At 40.8% G+C, this 25,572-nt stretch overlaps 7 protein-coding genes across 17 annotated transcripts in view; 4 read left to right on the forward strand and 3 right to left on the reverse strand.

Moving 5' to 3' along the window:
- The window catches only part of LOC108049170 (tyrosine-protein phosphatase Lar), a 123,671-nt gene extending 119,674 nt beyond the window's left edge, over positions 1-3,997 (reverse strand). For 4 of the 6 annotated variants that reach the window (XM_044459537.1, XM_044459532.1, XM_044459538.1 and 1 more), the window contains exon 1: positions 2,919-3,198. The gene's annotated coding sequence lies outside the window, so the exon portion shown is untranslated. Of the gene's footprint in view, positions 1-2,918; positions 3,199-3,340 lie in introns of those variants that run through there. The other 2 variants (XM_044459533.1, XM_044459534.1) reach the window with 2 other exon arrangements.
- A 185-nt stretch (positions 3,998-4,182) lies between these two features.
- On the reverse strand, positions 4,183-6,370 carry LOC108048567 (zinc finger protein weckle). Its single transcript, XM_017129317.2, has 3 exons — positions 6,098-6,370; positions 4,746-6,031; positions 4,183-4,673 (listed from the first exon to the last, which is right to left on the reverse strand). Exons 1-3 carry the CDS (start codon positions 6,296-6,298, stop codon positions 4,418-4,420), a joined length of 1,743 nt encoding a protein of 580 aa, XP_016984806.1. The 5' UTR covers positions 6,299-6,370; the 3' UTR covers positions 4,183-4,417.
- A 389-nt stretch (positions 6,371-6,759) lies between these two features.
- On the forward strand, positions 6,760-8,033 carry LOC108048553 (proliferating cell nuclear antigen 2). Of its 3 annotated transcripts, XM_017129296.2 has the most exons (3): positions 6,760-6,935; positions 7,131-7,799; positions 7,850-8,032. In XM_017129296.2, the coding sequence occupies exons 1-2, from the start codon at positions 6,828-6,830 to the stop codon at positions 7,788-7,790; spliced, it is 768 nt and encodes a 255-aa protein (XP_016984785.1). In that variant the 5' UTR covers positions 6,760-6,827; the 3' UTR covers positions 7,791-7,799; positions 7,850-8,032. The 3 variants fall into 3 exon arrangements, with proteins under 3 accessions (XP_016984785.1, XP_016984784.1, XP_016984786.1); XM_017129295.2 differs by having other exon boundaries at positions 7,131-8,029; XM_017129297.2 differs by having other exon boundaries at positions 6,925-6,943; positions 7,131-8,033.
- Positions 8,034-8,462: 429 nt separating this feature from the next.
- On the forward strand, positions 8,463-10,340 carry LOC108048558 (E3 ubiquitin-protein ligase Hakai). The gene is made up of 3 exons (XM_017129304.2): positions 8,463-8,941; positions 9,059-9,558; positions 9,625-10,340. Exons 1-3 carry the CDS (start codon positions 8,584-8,586, stop codon positions 10,099-10,101), a joined length of 1,335 nt encoding a protein of 444 aa, XP_016984793.1. The 5' UTR covers positions 8,463-8,583; the 3' UTR covers positions 10,102-10,340.
- A 122-nt stretch (positions 10,341-10,462) lies between these two features.
- LOC108048560 (probable phosphomevalonate kinase) lies at positions 10,463-12,055 on the forward strand. Its single transcript, XM_017129307.2, has 2 exons — positions 10,463-10,794; positions 11,193-12,055. The coding sequence occupies exons 1-2, from the start codon at positions 10,721-10,723 to the stop codon at positions 11,686-11,688; spliced, it is 570 nt and encodes a 189-aa protein (XP_016984796.1). The 5' UTR covers positions 10,463-10,720; the 3' UTR covers positions 11,689-12,055.
- A 65-nt stretch (positions 12,056-12,120) lies between these two features.
- Positions 12,121-13,595, reverse strand: LOC108048559. Of its 2 annotated transcripts, none has more exons than XM_017129306.2 (2): positions 13,322-13,595; positions 12,121-13,257 (listed from the first exon to the last, which is right to left on the reverse strand). In XM_017129306.2, the coding sequence occupies exons 1-2, from the start codon at positions 13,496-13,498 to the stop codon at positions 12,304-12,306; spliced, it is 1,131 nt and encodes a 376-aa protein (XP_016984795.2). In that variant the 5' UTR covers positions 13,499-13,595; the 3' UTR covers positions 12,121-12,303. The 2 variants fall into 2 exon arrangements, with proteins under 2 accessions (XP_016984795.2, XP_016984794.2); XM_017129305.2 differs by having other exon boundaries at positions 12,121-13,266; positions 13,322-13,594.
- Positions 13,596-13,975: 380 nt separating this feature from the next.
- Positions 13,976-24,947, forward strand: LOC108048563 (protein spitz). 3 transcript variants are annotated; one of them, XM_017129312.2, is made up of 3 exons: positions 13,976-14,107; positions 20,936-21,126; positions 23,623-24,947. In XM_017129312.2, the coding sequence occupies exon 3, from the start codon at positions 23,857-23,859 to the stop codon at positions 24,562-24,564; it is 708 nt and encodes a 235-aa protein (XP_016984801.2). In that variant the 5' UTR covers positions 13,976-14,107; positions 20,936-21,126; positions 23,623-23,856; the 3' UTR covers positions 24,565-24,947. The 3 variants fall into 3 exon arrangements, with proteins under 3 accessions (XP_016984801.2, XP_016984803.2, XP_016984802.2); XM_017129313.2 differs by lacking the exon at positions 13,976-14,107 and adding an exon at positions 20,125-20,234; XM_017129314.2 differs by lacking the exon at positions 20,936-21,126 and having other exon boundaries at positions 13,983-14,107.
- Positions 24,948-25,572: the final 625 nt, after the last annotated feature.

Genomic DNA, 25,572 nt, shown 5'->3' on the forward strand with positions numbered 1-25,572 from the left:
GGTTAAAAAGGTTGACATTTACATACTTCAGATAATGACAATAGAAAAATACCTTTAGTAAATATAATATAATTGATTAAATACGTTGCAGATAATTTCACGAGTATCTACAATAATTGTGTAAAAGTGTTTACTTTTAGTGACTTATGCATAAACAACCAGCATGACTGAACTACATTCATAACATCATATCACAAAAGCAAACATTTTTTCACATGCGGAAAACCATGACACAAAGTTGACCAAAGCTTATCAATGAGTGAATGAATGAAGGCTCTTAAGCATGCGTATGCCAAGTGGATTATATTTCAGCATTTTGCGTAGGCGCTCTTCAAGAGCCAAATAAGCCAACCAAGGGAACACATATGTATATAACAAATAAAATTGACTAACGGCCAAGATATGAAGCAAGTTGGCTGGCAAGAGCTATTTTCATTTTATGAGTGTATATATGGATCAGAGACTACCACAAGGCAACTTCTATTGAAGCGCCAGTTGAGCAGTTGACACAAATAAAGAACATTCAATTTAGATCAGAAGTATACTTTAGATAAGATAAGAAAATATAACCAGATAGAAAAACGTTAAGAAAGAGCATTGGATACTACTTTTTAGTATTTAAAAAAAATTGAATTTGATACGCGTGTGATAAAAATAAACTACAGACAATACTAAATAGTATAGGGCCTATACTTTGTATTTTTATTTATATACCGAGAATCACACCATTGGGATCGGTGTTGATATTTTAAAATCACATACATATAAATGTTCAGTTCAAAATTAATAGTCTTGATTTTAAGAAAAACCTGTAGTATACAGAAGTGCTGTATTGTCTATTAAAATACAATATGAAAATTATACACAGTAGTAGTAATTCAATACTATGCATTATTGACCCAAAAATTCGTGGGCGATATTTTAATTTCGTACAAAAAATAGTGTACAATTTATACTACAGCTCTCAGTAAGTAGTATTGTATCCTATTAGTATCCTATATTATTAAAGTTTTTTCGATCCCAGAAGGTCAACTTTGTATGTTAAATCAAATTTGTGTAGATCAGGCTACAGAGAACAATTAAATAGGTATGTTTTAAATGTACACAAATTTGATCGAAATGGATTTTAAATACCATTAAACTTTTCTATTTAATAAAATGCAATTTTAGTTACATTCAAAAATTGCAATATATATTTACCCAGATAAACAGGGATGCAATCTAATACTAGAAACCCCTCCGGAATCAATTTCCATCCACCCCCGCAGGAACAAGGATTAAGGGGATGCCTAGCATGGTCAATGGACTCAGAGCAACCCCAAAGGAAAACTGCAAACTTTTCTAAGGCGAATGCATCCCGTCCCAACCAGCCAAGAATTTCCACACTAGGGTGTATCGGGTGTCCTGTGTATTCAGCTAAAACATCTAATTAAAACGCCGCCTCCGTCAAATAGAAATGAAAAGTCATTTAAGCGGGTGGAAATAAGCATTTGCAGTCGGGCAAGGGAAGCGAAAAAATAGCGAACCTATTGATAACCAAGGAACTGGAGAATCTTCACCCTCTGGGCAAAACAATTTCAATAAGAAAATTCTTACTTTGACAAGCCATTTGGCCTGGTGGGCCCAATGGCCCATAATTGCCAACTAATGAGGCCGGCGGGCGAATTTTTAATTTCGTCCTGGCTAAAATGAGACGGGGTGGGGTGAGATACTTTAAAAACTTGCCACAGATAAAAGGCGACAGCAGCAACAGCTCGGCAAAGTTCTTTCGGCAATTAACTTGCCGCACATTAAATGATAAAAAAAAAAAAATCGAACAAAAAGCAGAGTTGGAAGTAAGATATTCTGGAGTGGGAAAAAACCCGCGACACAGAAGGACAATGAAGTTTAAGGAACAAAGACAAAGCAAAGGCCACAGGCGGGAGTTCAGAGGTTGCAGTTGCAATTTGGGTCAAGCCAAAAAGATAATGCGGTTTGCGACTTCCCTTTTTTACTGCCACAAAAACTTTTGTTTGGATCTTCTAATCCTTACTTTGGAGAAGAATTCGGTAGTGAACTTAACACAATTAAATTGTTTAACCACTTCTAAGAAAATTTTTCGGATTTAATGCAATATAGTTCGAGTTCATTAATTAACAAAAATTCGTGCAGATTTATAAAAGCCTTCGTTAACTGTAAACTTTAAAAATTGTGATGATTTCCACATCGATTCCTTCAAACTTTTGCTATAGTTTAGGACTTAATTAATGGACCGCAAACTAAGATCAGCAGTCCAGAAAGCTAAGCTTTTAAATGCTTAGATACTGCGCCGATTAAAGTGTATCTTATAGAATATACTTATTTACTGGCCATTTTTGAGGTAATGAAATTTCCAAACTTTTTATAAATAAAGCAAAGAATGCATTACTATTAAAAGTATAAGTATTTACCGAATTATAAAACAAATGTATATAGATCTAAGCTCTTAATCTTTAAAAAACTTTATATTTAATTGATTAAAACGAGCTATTTAGGATTAACATCTTTGTGCTGCCGTAGACCCTTCATCTTGGAAATCCTATATGTATTATTATTCCAATTAGATTTGAAAGGACAGTCAAATTGAGACCCTTTTGCTTTGTTCAATTCTGTGTACGGTAATTAAAAACCGGGCTTGCTGCACTGTTGCATCGTCGGATTACAGATACTATGGACATTTTTGTGGCAACTTTGGGACTTTGCGTCCGATGGGAACTTCAAGTCCGCCCACGCCACTTTTTTAGGACTGGTTTGGCTTTATAAACAGCAACAACCGACCAGCATAACAAGATTTCTATGTTGTCTGGGGCTTGGTCAACTCAGCACACATGTTACACATATTCATCGATTCGTGGGTATTACTTTAATATGTGGCGGAGTAATTAATGGCAAAAACTTACAACAGAATCGATTTTTTTATTCACACAAACACTCACATCACACACACAGACACAGTCCGACACGCGCGTAGTGTGCGTAAAAAACAAGTGGGAAAAACGCCGACAAAAACGGTCGAAAGACAAAGGGCGATTTCATAAACAATAACTTTTTAATACGCAGAAAACCGAAACTATCTTGTCACACATTTAATCATATTCCAGAATATTGAAAAACAACGATTTTTTGGGTAATTTCGCGCAGCCAAATGAAATTTTGGTGTTGTTCTTTCTTGTTGTTCGCGAGCGAACTGATTCCGAAAACCCAAAACCAGGGATGAAACGGAATATAAACAGCTGTGGAATCGAAAACCAGGGCGGAATTTATTTAATCTTTTTAGATCCCTAAGTATTTTATTTAAACATTGCCTTTTAAATTTACTTACACTTCTAATTTGTTTATCAAGATTTTTGTTCAGTTTTTTTTAATGTCAGCTGCTGTGCCTGCTCTTTTGATTTTTTTCTTACTTTACTTTTTCAATTAATATTTAATTTAACGACTTTTTCGGTTTTAAAGCATACAGTTTTCAACACACAATTTTTACGGTTTAAAGCACAGTTGGTTTATTTGAAATTCATCGGGCTTTAGGACCGTTTAATGCACTTTGTTTTTATTGGGGGACAAATCGATTTTTTTGATTTTTCGGCTCACACATCGGAGTAAAGGTGCCACTGACACAATTTTTTACTTTGTTTGTTGCCCAATTCTGCCATTTTCAGATTGGGAAATATCGTTAGATTTTTTACACATCTTCAACATTTTAATTCACTCGATTTGGGCGAAAAATTTTAAAGAAATATTAATGAAGAGCAGGACACGAGGTAGGCGCACGCTGTCAACTGAACTAAATTCCCTTATACCAGGATAAATGGGGGTGACTTGTCTTCGCCTCAGATTCCGACTCCAAACCCCAAGGCACATGCGCCAAATCTTTTAAAACCGATTTTCGCGCTTAAATACATGGCTAATTGAAATAGTTTAAGTATATATAAATTACCTCAACCACAAAATAGCAGGATAACGCTGAGGTCATTAAATTTAAAAGCTACATTATTTTCAATTGAATTTTGAAATGAATTATTTTTTAAAATATTTTTCAAAACATTTTAAAGTTACAAAATTGTTACATTCCTACACATAAGAACAATATTTTGTTTTAATCTCTTTTTTAAATAGCAATGACAAACTTTCACCACTCGGAAAAGGACATTTTAAATAAATAATCACTTGAGGTTTTCAAGTCACATTATATTTGTGATCAATGAACGGTTGTCAAAATAAACAATTAAACTAAGTTTATACAGTTTTTTTAAAATAACTTGTTAAAATTCCTAAATAAAAATGTTTGCTACTGGAAGCAAGGAAATCAGGTTCTAAATTTGTTTAAAAAAATTATTAATCTTTTCGTGTTGCAAATAATATATATAATTAAGAAACACGCTTGCCCACAGTTTCGCCGCCATCAGCGGTAGTCAATCATAATATGATTGTATATATTGTCTATCGTGGGTATGGCCGTAGCTGGAGGATTGGGCTGGGCTGTGTTCTCCCCTCCGGGATCAGGCTCTGGATCAGGCTGGGCGTCTTGAGTGGGAGTTGGATTCGAAGCAGGCGTGAGACTGGCAGTATCCTTCATGGATGGCTTGGGCTTTTTTCCGAAAGCGAAACAGCCACTCTGTTTAGTGGCCACCGGCGAAAGGTTGTCCTTGTTCTTGGTGCTGCAAAAGAAAAGGGTAAAATTTTAACATATATTCCCTCAGAAAACTAAATTGATTTTTGAGTGAACTTACAACGCCTTGAGGGCCTCTAGCTTGGGTATATTTCTATTATGGGACTTGCCACCGCCTGCCGCCTCCTGGGCAGCCAGCTCCTCGGGATGCGACTTCTTTTTGTGCGTGCGACAGTTTGAGCCATTGGCAAAGGTACGATCGCAAAAGTCACAGGAGTACGGCTTTAAGCCAGTGTGCAGAATGAGGTGATTCTTCAGCGCCTTGGCCCGTTTAAACTCCCGGCCGCAGTAGTCGCACTTATGCTGCATCTGATCCGTATGCACCAACCGATGGCGATTAAGAGTGGTTCGCGAATTCAGCTGCATGCCGCACTCCGGGCAGATGTACTTGTGCGGATCGTGCGTCTCCTTGTGGTGTTTCAGTCGATTTGCCGACTTAAAGCACTTCTTGCACACCTCGCACTCGAAGGGGGCATAGTCGGTGTGCTTCAGGACATGCTCCTTAAGAGCGCTCATCGAATGGACACCCACGCCGCACTGCTCGCAAATCACCGGTCTCGGTCGCTCATCCAGGTGCATGTACTGTTCGTGATGCTGGGCGGACGCACTGGTGGCGAACTTCTTGTCGCAATTGCTGCAGGCATACTGTTTTCGCTTGGGCAAGGGCACGTGCCATTTGATGTGCCGCTCCAGTTGGTAATGAAGCCGGAACTTTTTGGGGCAATCCGGACATTGCAGCTGATCGGATGACTGTTCAATCTTGCCGTGATCCTGCCGCAGGTGACGTTGCAGAGTCCTAGCGGTGGCATAGCTTCGCAAACACTCGCTACACTGATGTCTCTTATCGGAGTCGAGTGCTCCTTTCCCGGCTTTTTCTTGCCTTGGCGAGGAGTCACTTAAACTGCCACTGGAAGACTGATCGTCCTGGATTCCATAGGCATCGCATAGCTTCAGCAGCACGGCGTCTTCGTCGGCATCGTAGTCTGGATCCTGGTCATCCGGCTCTTCCTGCTCTACCTCTTCATCCGGCTGGTCCAGCTCCTGTTTTCCCTCCGGAGTTAATGGGTTCTCCAACTCGTAAGCCGACTCCTCTGGCAGAAATTGTACCTCTTCACCCATTTTTGGCTTCTTATCAACATAGTGGACCTCTGTCAGAGTCTCCTCGTCCATTAACCCGAATTTTGAGCGCAGCTCCTGGAGATTTAGGGTCTCCTGGCCGGACGAACTCTGCAGGATGCAGTAAAGCTTCTGCACCCGGGTTATCCGCTCCGAGAAATTCACCAGCGAGGTGACCAGCGACAGGCACTCATTGCAAATCATCTCCGGCAGTTCCTCACCCCGTGTTATCTGGTTTGGGAATGATGGAAGTCAACAATTAACCGGGATTTTCAAGGAGCTCCAAGGTCCACTCACATTCACCCAGAAGTACTTGCCAATGGCGGTGGCCAGCTCCAATGAGAATGCCTCGCCGGAGTCCTCGTTCTTGAGGAACACATTCATGTTGCCCTCCAAGTCGTCCTTGGCGCACAGGCGACACCACTGCAGCCATTCGCTGGGATTACGCCGGAGATGTGGATCTGCGGGTGGAGCATGCTCCAATTGGGCGGTGGCCATCACAAACCTCAGCAATTGGTTATGAATAAATTCCCGTGCAGCGTAAACATATTGGACATGGCTGGATCCGAACTGGAACTACGAACTAAAGGGATTGGTTCCACTCGGAACCGGAACCCGCTTCGTAGGTGCTGCCACATCTCCCAAAAGAGGTCAAAACCAAACTACGAGTCCGAATGGGCTGAAATTTCGCCAGTAGCCGTCTACGAGAATGTACTACACGATAGTGAATTTCTCTTGCGTACTTGTACTTATCGGAAACTATAGTTTAAATCAAAGTTATTCAATAATACATCAAATAATTGTGTTCAATTTGTTTTTATAATAAAAGTTAAGTATTTGGAAAAAATACAACACAAATACAAAAAAAAAGTGTTTTAAAACAACAGAATCAATGTAAAAATCCGTTACAGGAATGCCCCTAATAAGCTCAACCACTGTTTTCGACAACAGCTGACTAGCTTCAGAATGTTTATTTCCAATTGTGAAATTAACGGGACTTTACTTTGTGATTGTTACTTTTCGAAATATGCTGGAGGCACGATTAACATGCACTTTGCTGCTAAAGAAAATCGTTGATGCTCTGAAAGAGATAATCCCTCAGGGAACGCTGGATTGCAGCGATTCTGGCTTGCAGGTGAATTAGTAAAAACTTATCGCTTATAGGGCTATTTGTCACTTTTATTATAGCCTTATTATTTTTATAATTAAAGATTTTGACAAAGCCTTAAAATTTGGATTTAAGATTGTATAGCTTAGCTATCCAGATCGGGATGTTTTCTCATCGTGCAATGTATTATCAATTTTAAAATGTGACTAATTTTGATTCCAGCTGCAATCAATGGACAATTCGCATGTGTCACTAGTCGCTCTTTGCTTGAAATCAGAATGCTTCGAGAAGTTCCGATGTGATCGCAATGTATCCTTGGGACTGGACCTTAAATCCCTGGCCAAGGTGTTGAAGTGCGCCAATAGCGACGATATGGTCACAATAAAGGCCATCGACAAACCCGACAAGATCCTGTTGAGCTTCGAATCGGATGGCAAGGAACGCACAGCGGACTACGAACTGAAATTACTAAATCTGGATCAGGATCACTTGGGGATTCCAGACACGGACTACTCCTGCATAGTCCAACTACCGTCGATGGAGTTCGCCCGCATCTGCCGGGACATGAGCATGTTCAGTGAATCCCTAACGATCGCCTGCTCCAAACAGGGTGTCAAGTTCTCGGCCAACGGGGATTTGGGTTCGGCCAATATCCAATTGAGTGAGGGTAGCAAAATGGACGTCAGCATCGAGGTGAAGGATCCACTGACCCAGACCTTCGCCGGTCGGTACCTGAACACCTTCACCAAGGCCACTCCGCTGGCGGATCGGGTCAAGATTTGCCTGGCCCCCGAGGTGCCGCTCCTGGTGGAATATCCCATCGAGGATTTTGGCTACATCCGATACTATCTCGCCCCCAAGGTGGATGAAGCCGACTCGTAATTGACTTAAGTACAATTATCAGCTTTCTGTTTAACCTTTTTCTAACAACATTTTTATAGAACTAACTCTAACTCTGATGCTTGACTGAAAATGTCCAAAGATTTAAAGACAACACGAATATAACACGTAAAAGACACATCCAGAAAACCTATTTAATCCATTTGTTGTTTTATTTTTTTAATGTGATTTTGTATAAACAACCACGCATTGATTGATTTTTATTAATATTCGGTTAAGATATTATTATACTATAAATAAAAACAAAATATATAAATATAAACTAGGCGGTTTCACTTCACAATCCCCTTTAAATGAAAAATATTTTAATTTAAATAGCTATAAGATGTAGTTGTTGTTATAAAGAAAACCACAAAATTCTTTTTGAATAAACAAGAGCTCTAAGTTAATATTCGATTTTACCCATACTTAAACCTTTCAAAACAAACAAGATATAAAATGTTTTTCCTTATGTAAATAACTTTATAAATTATACTGTGTATTATTACATTATAAAAGTACCGTTGTTCCGTTAAAAATAAGATAGTTATTAATTTAGTAGCATTTGAATACAAATATTGTAAAGAAAAACAAATTTCAAATATATTTAAATTTGACCAGCGTGGCCACCCTTCAGTTTTCAGTGTTGTTGGCTCGAGGGATGGTCACCCTTAGACTAAAACTGTGCAGCTCTGTCAGTAGTGTTGACAACCCTGCCCGGGCGCAAATGCGGAGCTAAACAAAAACCGAAAAACGTAAAAATCAGCCAAAAACCCCAGGGGATTACGACTAAACCATGGACACGGAGGAAGTGAAGCGTGGTCGTGGACGTGGGCGTGGCACAAGAGCCCGTGGGAGAGGCCGTGGGCGGGGACGCGGTCGTGGCAAGAAAATCGACGACAGCAGTATCGCAGATTCAGCCCTGGTAGTCACCAGTGGTGCAGCCCTGGAGGACAGTCCCATCAGGCTGGAGCCTTCCGAGGATTCGGTCATGCAGGAACTGGACAAGGAGGCAGAAGTGGAGGTGGCTCCGGCCTTGGAAGAGCCCCTGCCAGGAGCACAAGGTCCACTCGCCGTCTCAGCAGACATGACGCCACCAACGCCACAGCCACAGGCCCTGCAGCAGGTGCCACCGCCTGTTCTCAGCCAAACAAGTGAGATTCTTTTGGTTTTCCAAGTTAAATTTGATGGACAAAAATTAAATATATTTGCCTCAATCGATTCCTCATATTCCAAACCTGTGGATTTTTAACCTATCTCCGCTTTTACAGTTGACATGGAGGCGGACATATCGCAGCTGGAGGCGCCCACCTTCACTACACTGTCGCGAGGACCTCCGGAGCCGATGCTGCGCCTGAAGTGGAGCCACAAGGTGAGCCTGATCGGCGAGAAGGTTCTCAATCCGATGATCCACTGCTGCGATCAGTGCGACAAGCCGATCCTCGTCTACGGCCGAATGATACCCTGCAAGCACGTCTTCTGCCTCAAGTGCGCCCGTTCAGAGCCCATTAAAAGCTGTCCGCGGTGCACGGACAAGGTGCTCCGTGTGGAGCAGAGTGGCTTGGGCACCGTGTTCATGTGCACCCACGGGGGCAGTCGGTACGGAAGCTCTGGCTGCCGGCGAACCTACCTTTCGCAGAGGGACCTGCAGGCGCACATCAATCACAGACATGTACAGCCACTGCCGCAGCTGGCGTCCATGGCGGAGCAGCCCAAGATGTCGGATCTGGGCGGCGTCGGCCTGGGGCTGGAGTTGCACAAGCAGCGCAAGGCGAGTGGTAGCTATGGCTCCTAAACTAAGCTGTCCTGTCTATAAAAACCCGCTTGCCCCTTGCAGCTCTCCGAGTCGTCTCTCCCCGTATCCGTCTCCTCCTCCTCTGCCTCCATTGTCCGTCCCCTGTCGCGACCACTGACCGCAGTAGGAGGTGGCATCGGTAGCATACCGCCACCAGGATCCTCCGCCGTTCAAAACGCCATCCATGGCCACTCCACGCTAACACTGGCCAATTTGGCCAGGATCAACAATGCCAATGCCCAGGACTGCCACCAGGGCAAGGCCTCGTTGCACCACAGCCTCAAGAAGGGTCCGCCCCATCAGTCCGAATCGGTGGCAGATGCCTCCTACTACAGCAGCGTGCTTGCCTCCTTCGGCAGTGCGGGAGGAGGATCGGGGGCTCCAGGCGTGCCGACCACAGGACCGCCGACTGGTCCAAACTCCACCGGAATTGGCCCGGGTTCCCAGGTTGGTGGCTCCGCCGAGACGACAGTGGGTGGCTCGAGTGGCAACTGGCAGCAATCGCAATACTACAGATAAGGGGCGGACCAAGGGGCAATCCCATGAGACCCACAGAAGTACACAGGGGCAGCAGTTTTTTACGCAGGCACGGCTTTTAATTAAGTGAACTACATGTATGTTAAGAAGTAAATAATTAAATGTATTTTACGGGTTTAGAGAAGCCCGAAAAATATAAACATAAGTTGCTCTTATTTTTTCTTAGTTCATTGACAGGAAATTTAAGAAGTTAATAAACTAAAAGACAATCTATCGTAATGAAAATGACTAAAATAGGGAAATAAATAAAGTAAATATACTATTATAGAAAGTTTCGTTGGTATTTTCGGGGCTGTTTTGAAAAAGCCCGCTCGATTGTTTAGTAATCGATATGCTTGCGTAAACGATAAACTCTCCAGCTGGTTGTTCAGCCAGTGAAATACAAAAGGTAAACAAATCCGAAGCCGAACGCATTTGTTTATTAAAACATTAGCATAAGTACAAAAGGTAAGGCGCAGCGAAGTCAAGTCGTAGGCCAGACAAACTCTGTATCCGATGAGCTCTACCAAGAATAATAAACCATAATATCGAGGCCAAAAACAGAGGCAGTTGTATTGGAAATAACGAGCAACCAAAAAAGTGAAAGTTGGCCATCAAAAAAATGATGAAAATCGTGCTGATCAGTGGCAAGCGAAAGTGCGGCAAGGATTACATTTCTGAGAGGTTGCAACAAAGGTAATTAGATTTCTTCTATAATTCCCACGTTGTCTATTAAGGTTCCATAAATAATACCCATTTCTCGCAGTGATTGCTGCAAAATGTTCGTTTAAAAATAATGGTATTTAAAGGTTTATTAAAAAACAAGTGAAATATGACTGCTTTTTAGAATTCAAAAAACATATTGTTGAAGAATTTCTAAAAAAAAAAAAACATTTCTAAACAGAAAATCATTTTTAGATATAATTTTTAAAATGAAATGGAATTTGTTTCATAGAAACCTATTCTGAAAATCAAAACCCATATTAAATCCATTAAGTATATTTTTGGAACTTTAAGATACCTTTTCTGGGGAATGAATAAAAAAACAGCTATATGAATAAAGATCTTAAAACACCATAAATCTGAATTTTCAGATTAGGCTCACGATCCCGGATCGTTCGAATCTCGGAGCCGATTAAGTCGGAATGGGCTCGTAAGCTGCAGCTGGACCTGGATGCCCTGCTCAGCGATGGACCCTACAAGGAGAAGTATCGCCGCGACATGATCGTGTGGAGCGATGAGGTGCGGGCCAAGGATTACGGCTACTTCTGTCGCGTGGCGATGGAGGAGGCTGTGAGCCGCGAGCAGACGCCCTACATCCTGGTCAGCGATGTGCGGCGCAAGAACGACATCAAGTGGTTCCGGGAAACCTACGGTCCGGAAAGGGTAGTAACCCTGCGACTCACCTCTCGTCCGGAAACGCGATGCGCACGGGGCTGGACCTTCACTGTTGGGATCGACGATGTGCCATCGGAGTGCGATCTGGACGATATGGCCGATGGCTTCGACTTCGTGTTGGCCAACGAGGAGGAGCTGGATCAGGAGGCCATTGACTGCCTGCTGGACAAACTGCAACTACAGTATGACTAAAGCTTTAACTTATTACTCGAATCAAGGCTTTTGCACAAATGTATTTTTGATAAAGAATGTATTCCGGTTCCTTTTCAATTTGAATCAGGACTTCACAAAAACTTAGATAATGCAATATTACACTCTACAAAGAACGAAGTTGTACTTGATAGTTATGTTATAAAATACTCTTAGAACTTAATGGAGCTTTTGTGGCAGGTATACATACGTACAACAAAAATATGGCATGGTTTTAACGGGATAACGTAGTCGATCGACTACTAAGATAAAAATGTAGCAACGGAAATATTATTGGCCAATGTAGAACAATAAAACATATATCTATTTTTATACCAAAACTGTTAAAAAATATAGGCAGTGTCTTTAATTTTACATTTTTGAGCATTGGGAACTTGGTTGGTCGTGCTTATTTATTCATGTTATTTACTTTACGAGCCTCTATTAAAAACATTTAAAATTTAAAAAATATCCATTCAGAGATATCTGATAAGAAAAACCAGATACTTGAAAGCAAACTAATAAAATGATTTATTAAAATATGAATGAAGTGAGAATTATAAGGTGCAAAATGATTTGGTGGGTTTTCGGTGGGCAATTTAAAACTACTAAACTTGGTTAGTATATAGGTCCGTTCAGTCCCTCGCCGCCGGAGATTAGCAGCATCTGATCGTTGAAGGTCTGCACAGGAGGAATCTGCGTCTTCCTGAGATCCCTTTCCCCGGAACGCGACCGCAGATGCGTTTTATTCTTAACACAACTGAGTGGGGTACGCTTCTGAGCGGACAGGGGTGTACTGTTCGACTTGGGTGTGATGGATCCTCCTGCCACTGGCGACTCCTCCTCCTGATCGACATAGATCTTTGGCTTGTTGGCCCTTGCGGGCTTGCGCGGCGGAACCCTTCGCTTGTGACCCAAACGCACGCGCTCCAAAGGTTTGTTGGCTGGCATAGCTGAGGGCTGATCCTCGCCAGTAGCAAAGGAGGCCATACTGCTGCCAGTGCTTAGATTTAGGGTCAGGGTTTCCAGGATGTGCTCCAGCATCTGAGCCTCACGAGCCTCCTCCTCCTCGTCGTCGCAGAAGATAATGGGTGTGCGATCGACGCCCATGCTGGGCGAACGGGGATCACTATGAAGCTGCTGTGCAGGAGGCGGGGTCTCCATCTTGACCGGATCCTGCTCCCGTTTCTGCAACAGCTGACTTTCACAAGGCAAGGTCTCCTCCTCGTCAAAGGGCAATGAAACAATCTCCAGGGAACTATTGTTGTGGGCATTAGACGGTGGTGTGCCATAGCTATCGCAGCTCTCCTCCAAATCCACTTGAGGAGGAGTAGCTGGCACTGCTCGTTGGACTGAGCCCGCCCTGGTGTCCACAAAGAGATCGGCAAAGGTGTCGTCCATATTGAGGGAGCGCACCTCGTCGAGAACCAAAGGAGTACGATTTAGTTTAGGAGAACGGGGATCATTAAGCGAGAAGCCTTTGAGCAAACGTTTTCGCAACATTGCAAAGGCATTCTCACTGGTGGCCACCTGCTCCTCTGCCTCCTCAGCACGCGGTTTTTGCTGTCCGGCCTGCAAAAACTGCTCCCCTTCTTTAACAACACACAATAACCACCTTAAACCCCAAAAAACTCACATTTAGAGGTGTGCGACAGCCATTTGGAGATCGAGGATCTAGTAAAGCGTTATTTTGCTCTCTATTCGGCGTCGTCATTTCCACATTTTCCTGTTTTTCGCTGGCCAGGCGCATTCTGTTTAGTGTCGGCGTATCCGGCAAATATTCACCCTCCATTTTTGTTGCTTTTGCTCCCATTTTGATAAATTTATCTGTCTTCTTTCACGACTTTTCACTCAATGTTTCGGTGTGAAATAAAATTCGTTGCCGCGCATTTGTTTTGAAATGGCGTCGTGTGGCGTTGCCAGACCATAAAATGAAAGCAGGGTTGTAGTGCTAGTCTAGCTGTTTTCAAGCCACATCTTGCTGTATTAAAAAAAGGATTTCATTACAACTTTTAATTGGAAGATTATGTAATTATTAGAATACAAAATTAAAAATTAGACAATCATATTATTTTGGCGCTTTTCTGAAATGGCAGCAAAAATAAGTTTTTTATATTAGTTATTTTCTATCGGTATTTTTTCTTATTCTTGTACTATTTTTAACATATGTGATTTTAAATAACTAATTAAAAGGTATTATTTTAAAACCGATGATACTTTATTTAAAATCACATATCTAGCTTTAGCGTTTTACAACACTACTTTATGTTTTAACGCGATGGCACCTTCGCCTCTTCCATGAACTCTGGTCACACTTGTTAATTTAAGACGCGACAGAGCGATTTGTACATTTTCAGTTTTCTAAAAAGAAAATGGCATAAAAACCGGCCAAAAAAGTGCATCAATCGAAGCAAAACCAAAAGTAAGTGAACTTCCTGAGGAGATACTGCATAAACTCTGTAAAATCGACCATAAAAACGTAGCCAACATGTATGCGTGTGTGTGTGAGATAAAATTAGTAACTGTGAGTAACGATTAGTTGCGGCGAAAAAAAATGGGAAATGAAGGCAGGAGACAATATTTTTTTATTCCAGAAAACTATTTTATTGAATATACGCAGTAGCTGTACTGAGAAGGTGTGTTTGTGTATGTGTGTGGGCGCCGCAAGCAGCAATAAATTCTCCTGTGTGTATATGTGTATTTTTTTTCTATGTCCGTCTCCTTTTCACACACTAGCGCGCAATACAGTTGCGCTCTGCATGTTTTTTTTTACCGACATTTTTTTTTATTATTTTAATCCATAAACTTTATTGACAATTGAACGTTATTTGCCTGTTTGGTGAGCCATTAATGTAGGTTAGTACGCTAAAATGCTTTATAAAAGTGTGCTATTGTTTTATTTGCCAATTGTAGCGCAAAAAAGTAAACAAATTGTATACACACAAACGTCAGAGCGCATGTCGTGCAGACTTTCTCTCTTGCTCTAAATTGCAATAGTGTGTGTGTGTGAGTTCACGCTGAAAACAACCGAATTTCATTCATTGCTCATTTCCGAGAAAAACTACACACGCTATATTCGTCGCCATCTGCAATTGCGCCCATGTGTGTGTGCATGTATATAGGACTCGTTGCAATTGTGCAACATGTTAATAGTTTCCAGGGGCAGCTGGGCGTGGCAGGTGCAAAAGTCTCGCCTATCCCCCTCCCTTCCATTTCTATTTACAGAAACTTCTTTCCAGCCGCATTCCAGCGTTCAACATTCTTGCTCCTCTCGTCGTTTGATTGCCGTCATTGGCCGCGTTTTTCACACATTCCTCGAGCGGTCTTAACACACTCACACACCGATACACTTGTCTACGGCTTTCGCACACTATTGATTTCAATCAACTTTGTAAGCGCTCGCCCGCTCTTTTCCCTCTCTTTCCTGCTCATTTGTCAATTAAGCACCGCGTCCAATTCACAGACAGTCGGGGCTGCTGCATCCGTGTGGGTAAATTCCATTTCCTGTTTATAATATTGTTGCAGACCCCCTACACCCGTCGCTCCCTTTCAGGCTCATCCGTACGCATGTCTTGTCTGTCTGCCGCACAGCAGAGACGCAAACCAGCCGACTCTCTTGCTTTCTCCTCTCACTCCGCTCTTCCATCTGTACAATGGATCGATCGATCTTACAATGTTGATGCCTTTAAAGTTAAATATAATTTGAACTTTAGCACGAAAATTAAGTACAAAGGTGGCTCAAAAATGTGTGATAAGCTTTAAAGGAACATAAACCATAAAGTCTTCTGAATATTCGTCCTATAAACGTAAAAATAATAACGATTGAGTCAAACTAGGATGTTCATTCCTCTTAATTTTTTGTTGACAACCCACATTTTCTTTGTTTTATTGTAGACTAGTACAGTAGTATTACTAGTACTAAATTAAAAAGGTTCACTTATTGGGTTTTATTAAAAATTTTGTATTTTACTGGTTAACTGTTTGGAGTGTGCACCAGCAATATCTTTGCTGTAATGTAAATATACCTGTTTGTTCACCCTCGCAAAACGGATTTCCGTCTACTTTCGCTCTTGTCCGTATCTTTTGCCCATGATCATTTACGAACTCGGTTTCATTGCATTTCACTTTTCGCAACCACTGTGCTCAGGAACGACGCGGAATTGGAACGCGAATCCGACGCGCTCCGCTCTCATTCCACATTTCCAATTTCGAATTCCCGGCCTGATCCGGCTGTCACTGCTCTTGTTGTTGTTGTTGGTAGCGGCAGCGGTGAGTTTGAGTAGTACAGTACGTGCCACTTCCTTTACATTCAGAAAAATAAAAATTGCTCACAAACACATACACACCCAAAGCATACATAAAGAGACGTCCCAGACAGACAGACAAACATGAAGGGGAGGGGGAGCGGTTTGCTTGGCGTCTGCGCAGTGTGTTGTTGCTTTTATGCTGGCTTTGGTTCGTATATACTTATTGTTCTTGTACAGTTGCAAAGACACTCACTCATACGTACATATGTATGGAGTCAAAACAGTGAAAACGAGTTTGATGTCTCGCTCGATATGGCAACACTGCGGCGAGTGCATATCCCACCAGCCCCCATCTACAAGCGACCGCTTATTAGAAGAGAAATACCGTCAGAGCGTTGTTGTTGATTTTACGTAAGAAGGCCGTCGAACTCAGCATAGAAAATAGGGAGAGAGAGCAAAAGAGAGAGTACGTGCAAATAAAATGGGAATGCGAGTGTGTGAGTCTAATGATTACCGTTACTATTTGCATGTTGTCTAGTCAGACGTCTCGCGACCCAGACTATTCGACCCACCAACAATTGGCAAAAAATTCCCCCATCATGACCTTTTATCGACATCATTTTATACGAGGATTCGATTCATTAATACATACATATGAAAATGTATTTTTACTAGTGCGCCTTCAAAATGATTTTTCAAATGTCCATATAAATTTACAACTATGCTTGTAAAAATGTGAGCAACTGGCAAAAATTCACAGAGAAAAAAGATACATTTGTTCTAAACGAAACGAAAAAAGTACATATGTATGATAATGCATTTTTAATGATTTTACATATACCAAAACTTTACTATGACATGTATGATTAAACTTCAAATAAAAACATTAAATTAGTAACATATTAATGAAAATAAAAATAGTAAGCGATTTGAACTCGGGCTTTTGCTACCAGAAGTAGCAGAGGTTACTCCGTATTAAATCAGTTAAAGCAAACGAAAAAAAGTTCGATAAAAAAATCTAGTTGTTTAGGGGTAATGATTATTCATTATTATTCAAAATAATTATCTGGTATAACAGATTACCTTTATTTTGTGATTATACAACATTTCTTAACTAATAGGAATCTCTTATGAATAAGATTAAGTTTTATATACGATATTTTTGCTTATTTTTTTTGTTTAAGTGAGGGAAACCCTACGTGCGTATGCATTGCTAATTCTTTGACCGCAGCTGTACAATTGCTTTTCAGTTGCGTGCAGTTCTGCATTTCTGTCGGCTGTGGTTCAATGTCCTAAACCGCACACAACAAGTGCAACAATTGTAACATCAACAAAAGCAACAGAACACCGCAAAAAGGGGCAAGAAAAAAGGTGGCGAAGAAGCACGACGAAATGGAAATGGGGGAATGCACAAGTGCAGAAGCGAAGCGACAAAGATGGCAAACGGAATGAGGGCAGGTCCTAGGGCAATCCATTAACATTTCGCCCATCCCATCCCCCAACATTGTATCTGGGTATTGTACAGTGTACAGTTGAACCTGTGACATTCGAGTGCCGCCGGGTTGTGAACTAAGCCGATTGATTGGCCAAAACTCTACCAAACCAACTTGTCCCATTCGGTGACTCTTTATTTCTTTTTTGTTTTTTGAAGCATTCCGACATCCGTGAGCTGTTGTAACCCAGAAAACGTTGTGCCAGGTTGTTGCTGTTGTGTGTCGCTTGTGACGTCAATTGGCTTTGGAATGGTGTCGGCGGCCCACATTACGGACTGACTACCCACCGGAAACGAGTAGTTGTGCTGCTTTTATACTTGCAGTTGTACTTCCCTAACTCGAATCGGCAGCTGCCACGAAAGAATATTGAAAACAAATTCCATTTTTTCCAAACCGTTTGAACTTTTGGGGATTTCGGTCTCCCGATGTCAGATAAAACAACTAAATTGTCCCAAATCCCATTTAAGTTTACATTATATACATAAATCCTATTTCAATGAATGTTTTCTTATTATTTTAGAGAACTCAGTCGCAAAAACTTTACAACCGGGAATTTGTTTTTTGTTATTAATAGACATTTTGGCTCTATATTTTTATACCCTTGCAGAGGGTATTATAATTTTGGTCAAAAGTGTGCAACGCAGTGAAGGAGACATCTCCGACCCTATAAAGTATATATATTCTTGATCAGGATCACCTCCTGAGTTGATATAGCCATGTCCGTCTGTCCGTCTGTCCGTCTGTCCGTCTGTCCGTCTGTCCGTCTGTCCGTCTGTCCGTCTGTCCGTCTGTCTGTTTCTACGCAAACTAGTCTCTCAGTTTTAAAGCTATCGGATTGAAACTTTGCACACACCCTTCTTTCCTTTGCACGCAGTATATAAGTCGGAACGGCCGGGATCGGCCGACTATATCCTATAGCTGCCATATAACTGATTGATCGGAAATGCCATAACTTTCGTGTTTGTAAAGTTAGGAAGTTGGGATTTTCTATGGGTTTTATATTTGGCCAATCAATCCAACCTACCAAATTTCATAAGGATCGGCCGACTATATCCTATAGCTGCCATATAACTGATTGATCGGAAATGCCATAACTTTGGTGTTTGTAAAGTTAGAAAGTTGGGATTTTCTATGGGTTTTATATTTGGCCAATCAATCCGACCCACCAAATTTCATAAGGATCGGCCGACTATATCCTATAGCTGCCATATAACTGAATGATCGGAAATGCCATAACTTTGGTGTTTGTTAAGTTAGGAAGTTGGGATTTTCTATGGATTTTATTTTTGGCCAATCAATCCGACCTACCAAATTTCATAAGGATCGGCCGACTATATCCTATAGCTGCCATATAACTGATTGATCGGAAATGCCATAACTTTGGTGTTTGTAAAGTTAGGAAGTTGGGATTTTCTATGGATTTTATTTTTGGCCAATCAATCCGACCTATCAAATTTCATAAGGATCGGCCGACTATATCCTATAGCTGCCATATAACTGAACGATTGGAAATGCCATAACTTTGTTGTTGTTAAAGTTAGGAAGTTCGGATTTTTTATGAGTATTAAGAATGCATCATATGAATAATTTTGGAGAATATAATTTACAGAGTATTCTGCAAGGGTATATCAACTTCGGCTCCGCCCGAAGTTAGCTTTCCTTTCTTGTTTAGATAAACATTTCATGTTTGAATTGTGTACCAGATTGAGTTCTTAAGTTTTTAATTTATAGTTTTAAAAGTTCGAACAAAGTGTGGTTCTCTAATTTAAAAAAAGGGCGTTAAATTGAACAAAATCAAAATCGCAATAAGGCGACTGCTGGCCAACTTTAGCGGGGTTTTATTTTTGGCGCGCTTCTTGAGCGGCAACAAAGAAATTTCCCGAGGAACGGAATGTTGTTTACTTGCGCGCCTGCGCATCCTCAACCTTCGGCCAGTTCCATGAAATCTCCAGTTGGTTTGAACTCGTCTGGGTTTCATCCTGTTCGTCCCGTTTGGCCGGCTACCTGCCCCGCCCTTGCTCCCCCGCCACGCCCCCTTGCTCTCGGTGGTTTTCGTACCACCGCTTGCGTCGCTTCTTGTTTGTGTGCTTTTAGCTCCACCGAACTTAAACTGACGGCGTCGGCGGCGTCGTGTCAATAACATGTTGAACCTACATCGTGCGAAATCTTCTGGCAACACCAAAACAAAAACAAAACAAGAAATCCTGAAACAAGTCTCTGGTATTCCGACTACAAGATACCCCGGACTGCTACAAGTTATGTAGCCTACTTGTAAAGTAGTATGACTGCTACAAATCATTTGCATTTCTGCGCGCATTCCACAGTGTTAAACATTTGTCTAGTTGTGGAATACTAAATTAATTCTAAATACTTCTGAGTTATAATTCTAGACATCCAGAAATGCATTTAAAGAAGGTATTAGTTGAATATCTTTTAAGTAAATGGATCATTTATTTGAGGTTATGTCTTTTTTGGTTTAAAAAATCTTCTCCCCAACAGCTAATATACCCTTCAAGTTCTACGAGTAACGGGTACAAAACTACAGCTCCAAAGCCGCTCGCCGCGTTGTTGTTATTATGCCGCATTTTGAGTTGAGAGACTCATTTGCTCTCGTTCGCTCTCTCCAGGAGAGTCTCGCTCTTTTGCAGCTCTCGCTCAGCCAAAACAAGTCCATCTTTAGAACTCATTTTGTTGTTGTTCGGCACTCGGTGTTGGAATCTTTTGCGGAGCGGTTGTGTATTTTCTTGTGCGCGGCGACTTTCGATGGCGTTTTATACTAATGTTTTCAAAATTTAAATGCAAACAGTTGGTAATTTGTGAAATTAAAGTATAATCATTCTGTGTTTGTGTGAATAGCGGTTCATTCCGCTTGGTTATTGAAAAATCAAAAAAGTGTTGTCAACGCCTACACACGCGCTCTGTCTTTCATTTCCCCATCTTTTGCGTCTTTTTTTTTTGCTCTGACTAGGTTTTTGTGTTGGTGTGATATATATTTCGTTTTTGGCTGCTTAACGCTTTTGGCATAACGACGCATAAAGTATTTTCTATACTCTCGAAATTTTTTGTTTGGTTTTCATTTGTCGTTCGTGCAAAATTCTTAGAATTCCTCACAACATTCCCGCGCACACACACACATGTAGACGGTGGTACATACATACATAATTTATCCCCCCTTGAAAGGCATGGAGTAAGAGTGGGACAGGAAGAGAGACCGAGAGAGAGAGAGCGTTGGTATCTGTTAATATGCACGTATACGCAACACACCTCAAAAGGTTTTTGTCTCTGCTAAATGTGCCTTCTTTCCGCTCTCACGCCTTTTTGGCCTCTCCCTCTCTGGAAATAAAACTTGTAGGACTTGTTTTATGAGCTTTTTGCAAACGCAAAACATAAAAACCGGTAGATTTTTTTTTTAAAACTGCAAGCTAAGAAAAGAGAGAGCGAGCGGTTGTTGTTCCTGTGTAGGAATTTTTACTTAAACCATATTTTTCACACACTCTGCTTTTCTTACAGTTTTCTAAACACACACACAAACAGACACGGGAAGAGCCAACGAACTCGTGCAGCGACGCCCAAGAATGAAAGAGAGCAAGGCAACATGAAAATTACAGCAACAACAACGGGCTCGAAGAAGTTGTAAAAGACGCAGAAGAAGAAGCAGCAGCCACAACAGTATTTTTATTAGCGGGTGTTGTTGTTGTCATGTATGTATGCACACTTTTTGTTGTCCACACATTCATATAGTTGTATGTTACTGTTGTTGTAATTATTCTGGTGCTTGTATGTTGTTGTTTTTATTGAGTTTTGTGTTGGCTCATATCTCATAATTTATATTCACTTAAAGATCATCGAACTTGCTTTTCAATTGCTTTGGCAAAAAATTGTATAAAGTGCCGCCACTGATCTTGACCTACACGCTCGCAAGTTCAGCGCATTTTATATGGCTATTCAACTTGATTTTTGCGCACATTACCTTAATTCCACTTCCTCTCGCACACACAATCACTTGTACACATGTACATAAGAGCGGCGGCGGATTTAATTTTTATAACGGAAATTTTAATAAGCTGCCGCCGATTGTGAGCGGGAAAGGTAGGGGAGAGAATGCAACAATTGTTAACAGTAAAAGCATTCTAATACTTACATAAATAAGTCCCCACAAGCCATGCAATAATTTTTTTCCACTTGGGTGTTCACTGTATTGAATTTATTCTCCATAACAATTCGAAAAGATCACAACTTTTTATTTTACGTTCACATGCCTGCCCGTTTCACATTTTTGACCACGTAATGTAATGAAAATTTATGCTTGCTGGTTATGTTAAAAAATCACATTGAGTGCAGGACAATATCCTTTAAAATTTTTTTTACATTTTTCCAGTCTAAGCTAAGCTTACAAATGTAGTTTTAAATAATATCGAACAGGTTTTCGATGATATCAGAAAGTAAGCCTTTTGAATTCAATAACCGTCTTGTTAAAAACCACGTTCATTTTAGTACTTCAGAAATTCAAAGTTTGCTCTCTTTACCGCTCTTGATTCGATCCCCTTTTGATTTTTTTTCATCTGAATTTTACCTTATCAATTCGAATATTGAAAAAAATAAAACCAAATTTGGCGACAAATTGCAAAGGCTGGCGCCAAAATTATGTTTACATTTTTATTATAATTTGGGGTGCATTGCTTTTTGCCCGTTGCGCCCTTTTCTGTGTTGTTTTTCGATGTTGTGTGTGTGCCTGTTGAATTTTATTATTATTGAAATGATGGCCAGCCTATCGCGTAGAGATGTACGAAAATTGCTCCATTCACTCGCGCGTTGTCGCCATTCATGTCAATTCATATTTGTTTATTATCGCCAGCCTCATCATCATTATTGTCGTCATGATCATCATTATTATCATCGTGTTGTTGTAGTCGTCGTCGCATTTATTTTCGTATTTTTTCATATTTGTTTATTGTACCGTGGCTGCAAAAAAAAAAGTACAAGACTCAAAGCCCGCGGCCGTGAGAACGTTGAAAAAGATTCGAGAAGAAAATGAGTCTCAATCTGAACCTGAATCCGAATCTCGGCACTCTCATCGAATCGAAGCAGGAGAATTGTGTCATTCTTCAAAGTGGTTGTGAAATGTTTGCCTTTTTATGCCTATTCATATCACAGCCAGCTTTGAGGAGCGACGCGATGCTCAAAACAAAAAGGACAAATTAAAAAAAAAAAAATCATTAAAAAATTTAAAATAACTATTTGATAAATATATAAAATAAAATAAAGACAAAATTATTTTAAAAAGGAAAATGTGTAAAATTACAACGATAAATCGTAACAAGTGTATAATTTTATTTATATCATTACATGAGCATAAAAATCGAAATTGAAAATTCTGAAATCCCGCAGTCAAATATCCTGAAACCTCAATCAAACTATATTGGCGCATTCATGCTGGGCTCACAAAGTGGTTGTGAAATGCATTTCCGCTTTGTCCGGGCATATCACAGCCAGCTTTGATGAGCTTAGCGTAATGTATCGTACATCCAATCATGATAATACTCCCCCCGCCACATAATTCACACGCCCAAAACATATCTGTCATAAAACATGTCCACCTCAGATCTGTATTTGTAGTGAATTGCAATCGGAAAAGAAATGCGCGGCGGACAAAGATCAAAATTTGGAAGGACGGAGGAGAAATGCATGCCGCCACAACACCGAAAAATGGCATAACTGGATTTCCAACTTTGATTTAGGGCTAAACAACACACATTCGGTGCAATATTTTTACTAACCCCACCATCCATGAATATTTACAAAAGCGATGCTAATCCGTACGATGTTGATTATCTAAGCCTCATCAAGTGGTTGTGATATGGATACCCAACGCATATCACAGCCAGCTTTGATGAGCTAGGATAATCAACGGGAAACAACATAAATCGGATTTGAGACAAAAAAGTGAATTGGTTGTGTATAAAAAACTAAAACAAAATTCTGAAATCTATGTAAAATTTGCTGATTGTAACATAATGGTCCATAAACACATACTGATTTTTGATAACATTTGATATACATATATATATATATATATATTTATGATTTTATGCAGTTTAATTTTTTTCCCTTTTGTTGAGTACACAATTTTAGAGTTAAATACCCCCGATAGTACTAAGAAATTACTTGCCACTAATGCCTTTTTATCTTTCTCACAGATACACACATCTCCCCTAACTCAACGTTTACGTTCCACCAGCAGCATATATATAGAGAAAACCAATTCCAAAGAGATCTGACGACGCCCTTGCAGCGAACAACACGAATATTCTAATTTATTATTGTGATAGTTACTAGTTTTAGTATTTGTAAGCTTTTAAACAACCAAACGTTGCGAGCCAAAAACGAGAGCAGATATCCAAAAAGCTATAGATTAAAGCTGAACAATTGTAATGCATTCCAAAATGATCGGACATCAAGGTATAGCTACCCTGTTGCTGATCGCCTGCCTGGCATATCCGTCGCACATCGAGGCCTGCTCCAGCCGTACGGTGCCCAAGCCGCGCTCCTCGATCTCCTCGTCCATGTCCGGTGCAGCCTTACCGCCCACTCAAGCTCCGGTCACAAGTAGCACAACAATGCGCACCACCACGACGACCACTCCGCGACCAAACATCACATTCCCCACGTACAAATGTCCGGAGAACTTCGATGCCTGGTACTGCCTGAACGATGCCCGTTGCTTTGCGGTGACGATTGCCGATCTGCCGGTGTATAGCTGCGAGTGCGTCATTGGCTTTATGGGCCAGCGATGCGAGTTTAAGGAGATCGACAGCACATATCTGCCCAAACGACCGCGTCCTATGTTGGAAAAGGCGAGCATTGCCAGTGGAGCCATGTGTGCCCTGGTCTTTATGCTGTTTGTTTGCCTGGCATTTTATTTGCGCTTCGAACAGAGGGCAGCCAAGAAGGCCTACGAGTTTGAGCAGGAACTGCAGCAGGAATACGATGATGATGATGGGCAGTGCGAGTGCTGCCGGAATCAGTGCTGTCTGGACGGCGATGATGAGCCGGTCGTCCTGGAGCGCAAGCTTCCCTACCACATGCGGCTGGAGCACGCGCTGATGTCCTTTGCCGTTCGACGTAGCAACAAGCTGTGAGGAAAGTGAAAAATACAGGAAGCCGAATATCGAATATGCCTTGCCCATCAAATTGCATAGGGCTTTAGTCGAAAGTTGATAATACCTATTTACTGTATTCTAAATGTATACCCAAAAACTGTCTACTCAATCATATCTAGAGACCTTAACTTTCGTTTACCGAAAGTTTGCACCCAGAAAAATGGTTAAAGCCAGCCAGCCTTGTATTACCGAAAGTCGACTATGAATTTTTATACCTTATGCTAGCTATTTATTATTATTGCTAACTGATATGCGTATCACACACACAACGCGAAACACGCGCCAAGTATTATTTATTGCGAGAGATTTAAAAAAAATGATATGAATTTTTTAAATAAACATACAGAAATGCACCATGCAAATCTAATAGTTTTTTATTTATAATACCGGAAATATATATTTTCTTTTCAAAAGGTTCCAATAGTGTATAAACTTATTTAGGATACGTACTACTACTATCAACTATACGGTCTCCATGTGCCAGAAATTGATCAGATAAATAGCTTGCATGGTTTCCAATTTTCAGGTGGGAAATAAATGTTTGTCGAAACATAATAAATAAAATAATCATTTGAGGCGATCTTTAAAATTTAGTTTGAGCATGTCCCGTTGGAAAAATTGTTAAATTGTCTGATCGACTTAAATTAAATTTGTTTTAAAGCGACCAATTATAAATTTTAAATTTGCCACTTATTAAGTAATAGACTACTTAAGCTGATAGCATCTTGAAGCTAAACAATGAAGTATAGTTGATAGCCGGTTTATAACACGAGCAGTTCTTATCACCTGTCAATCAAAAGGCGGTAATCTTTTTTTTTGAAGGGGGATTTTCAGACGGTGACAATGAGTGTGTTACAACACCGGGATTTCCCAGTCACTAATGATGCATTGACGAAGTATTTACCCAAGTTTATGGGGTCCATAAATTAAATGTACTCAAAAATGAATGAACGATAAGATTAGCCACGAATTGTTAGAAAGGTCAGA

Source organism: Drosophila rhopaloa, unplaced genomic scaffold (assembly GCF_018152115.1).
Source record: "Drosophila rhopaloa isolate 14029-0021.01 unplaced genomic scaffold, ASM1815211v1 contig_2, whole genome shotgun sequence".
Classification (NCBI taxonomy): domain Eukaryota; kingdom Metazoa; phylum Arthropoda; class Insecta; order Diptera; family Drosophilidae; genus Drosophila; species Drosophila rhopaloa.